The 2,683-nt window shown below is 41.8% G+C and overlaps 1 protein-coding gene across 1 annotated transcript; it reads right to left on the reverse strand.

Moving 5' to 3' along the window:
* Window positions 1-1,438: 1,438 nt before the first annotated feature.
* Window positions 1,439-2,683, reverse strand: LOC143219327 (uncharacterized). Its single transcript, XM_076445331.1, has one exon. It carries the CDS (start codon window positions 2,681-2,683, stop codon window positions 1,439-1,441), a length of 1,245 nt encoding a protein of 414 aa, XP_076301446.1.

Here is a 2,683-nt window from a genome sequence, read left to right on the forward strand (position 1 = left end):
GGAGTGGGATGGGGAGTTCGTTACATCAATTGCAACGTTATTTGAGTGGCAAGTATTATTTATTTTTTTACAATACAAGATTAAATATTAAAAATAATGTTTTTTTCTTTCAGTGGTCCGGACTGCTAGTTTGCTGCTGCATTTCTCTCAAAAATCTGTGCATACGTGGTTTCTGGGTGTCTTCCTAAATAAATATTTTTTTAATTTATAAAAACATTTCTTAATTAATTTTCTTTTAAAAAAATTTTTTTTACCTGGTATCCGCACACGTCTATCCCTCTCGGTTGTGGCGTTATTGCGCTAGGGTTAGCTCCGATCGGTACGTTACCACAGTTCGCCCCGTGAACGTATCCGCAGCATCTGGACCAGATGCGGTGCTCATTCATGGGAACGTCGCCATCTTTCCATCGATGCAGCATTATACCACATTCGAAGCATTTGACGAGATCTTCGTCGCACAAGGAGAAAAATCCTGCGGCTGCGAGGTCTTCAGGTTTGACGATGTGTGAATAACGCCATGAACGGAAAGTTTGGAGTCTGTCGCGCTCGAGACGCAAATCAGGTGTGGGGTCCGGTATCTCAATCATTTTTTTTTTAAAACGCTGGGTGAAAGAAGTGAGTTACGTTTTTTTTATATAATTGTTTAGCCATGCTCGAAATGTTTGCACTTCGCGCAGACAGCAATGGTACGGTTTTGAAGAGCGTTTTGTCCAACAGTGAAGTTTACACGGTACGTGAGCAGTTCGGTACATGGGATCGTGGACTAATACATCGTATTTTGGACATCCTAAATTTTCCAAATTTATCGAGTTTATTTCTAATTTTCGAAGGATGTCTCTCTCGAAACACCCACCTTTGTACGCTACGACGGGATTCGCGTGATCGCGCACAAAATTGCGTATAACATCGAACACGTCGTTCTGTTGATATTTTTCATAGCCGAAATCGATAAATGGAATCCCGTGTACAAAATTGCTTACGTACCGTGTCGACTTTTTGTCAGCATCTGATAAACGATGAAAGTTTATTCCCAAACGAAATTCAGCGAGTTCGAACGAGCCGTCGTAAACATTGATAATGGCTAATTCTTTGCATAAAAATTTTCTCTCGACAATGAATCCATCCATGTCAATGATTTGGGTGATTTGAGCCATCTAAATAAAAAATGTTTTCTAACCAATGATTGATTTCTGTATAAAATAAAAATTGTACTTACCGTGAAATGGAGCGAAGATCACACGTTCGCTGAATAACGACGACTGTGGGAGAGAGTCATCTATAGTATATATAATACCCCCACCACTATACTTATCGGTGTGAAAATAAATATGGAGGAGATTTTTTGTTTATTCGATTAATAAAAAGATGTTTTTCCATTGTTTATTTATTAAAAGATTCATTTTCACATTTATTCGATTAAAATATTGTTAACGGTAGTTTAAATAATTTTTCGCACAATGTTCGTCAATGGATTGTACTCCACGATGCAGTCGTGTATCATCAAGCAGTATGCGGTTGTCGAGGGGGCAATGTTGGCTCGACATTCGAATTCGATTCGCACGTCGATCGTGGCATTTTTCAGCGCTTCGTTTTGCCGAGAACAATCGAGAACGATGAATGGACCGTATTTCAGGAAATCTATGACGTTGAGTAGCGCCTCGCCGTTTCCATAGTATGATTCTTGGAATTTTGTATACATATCGTAGAGCAGCGCGTATTTGTCTTTTTCGAAATCAACATTTAGATCATCGTACGGATAGGTTTCCGAATTCAAGTAGAGCCGAATATTGGCTAATGCGCAATGATCGAAATGCGTAGCTGTTTTCGTTAAATTATTCTTTCGCGCGGTTTGTAAAGCGAATATCACGTATCGCGGTTTTTCCATTTGCGGAGCTGTTTTTATGGCCCATGTGTGCTTCGTAGTCGCCTGGAGCAGAGGATACTCGTACAGTTCCCATGATCGAAAGCTCATATCGATCGGCTTGTCGTTGCCCAGAATACGTAACATCGACAGCTTATTTATTTCATCCAACGTGACGTGTGGCATTCGCCATTGAATTTTGTATAGATCCAGAACGGGTTTCGCATTTTCGGAAGAACTGTACAACGCGTTTGTGTTGGTACGCGAGCGAATTAAAATCAATTCGTGGCGGGCGTTTATTACAACGCGTTTGTAGTCTTCGCAGAAGCCCAATAACATGCTCATAGGTATGCAAAAGTTGAAGTTTATCGCCGCTGTGGTTGTCGCGGTTTTCCTCTGCGCCTCGGTGTTATGCGTCCAGCCCGCGTTGGATAACGCGCTGCTTCTCGTCGTGGACAGGCTCACGTAGTTCTTCAGAGTCGTTGTAGTACCAGGATTTCTGGACCGATCGATTTCAACGCCGTTCAATTCGTAGCGTATTTCCTCGAACATAAACGCAACGGCATTGTTATCGAGAGCCGCCGATTCGATTGTTGATCCCGCTGGTAATTCAAGTTTCCCAGGCAAACTAAGTTTTCCCTCGACGTATAGGAAGCTTCTGCACGGGAGCGTGTACAAGTCTTGCTGTTGAATTGGTATGCGTATCTCATCGTTGTTTTCAAACGTTGTGTTGGCATATGGATTGTATGTGTGCAGCTCGATCTTCGTTATTCGATTGTCGAAGATCGGCGCTTCGGAGATGCTCAAAATGTCCTCGAACAT

The sequence above is a fragment of the Lasioglossum baleicum genome, unplaced genomic scaffold (assembly GCF_051020765.1).
Source record: "Lasioglossum baleicum unplaced genomic scaffold, iyLasBale1 scaffold0023, whole genome shotgun sequence".
NCBI classification, from domain to species: Eukaryota; Metazoa; Arthropoda; class Insecta; order Hymenoptera; family Halictidae; genus Lasioglossum; species Lasioglossum baleicum.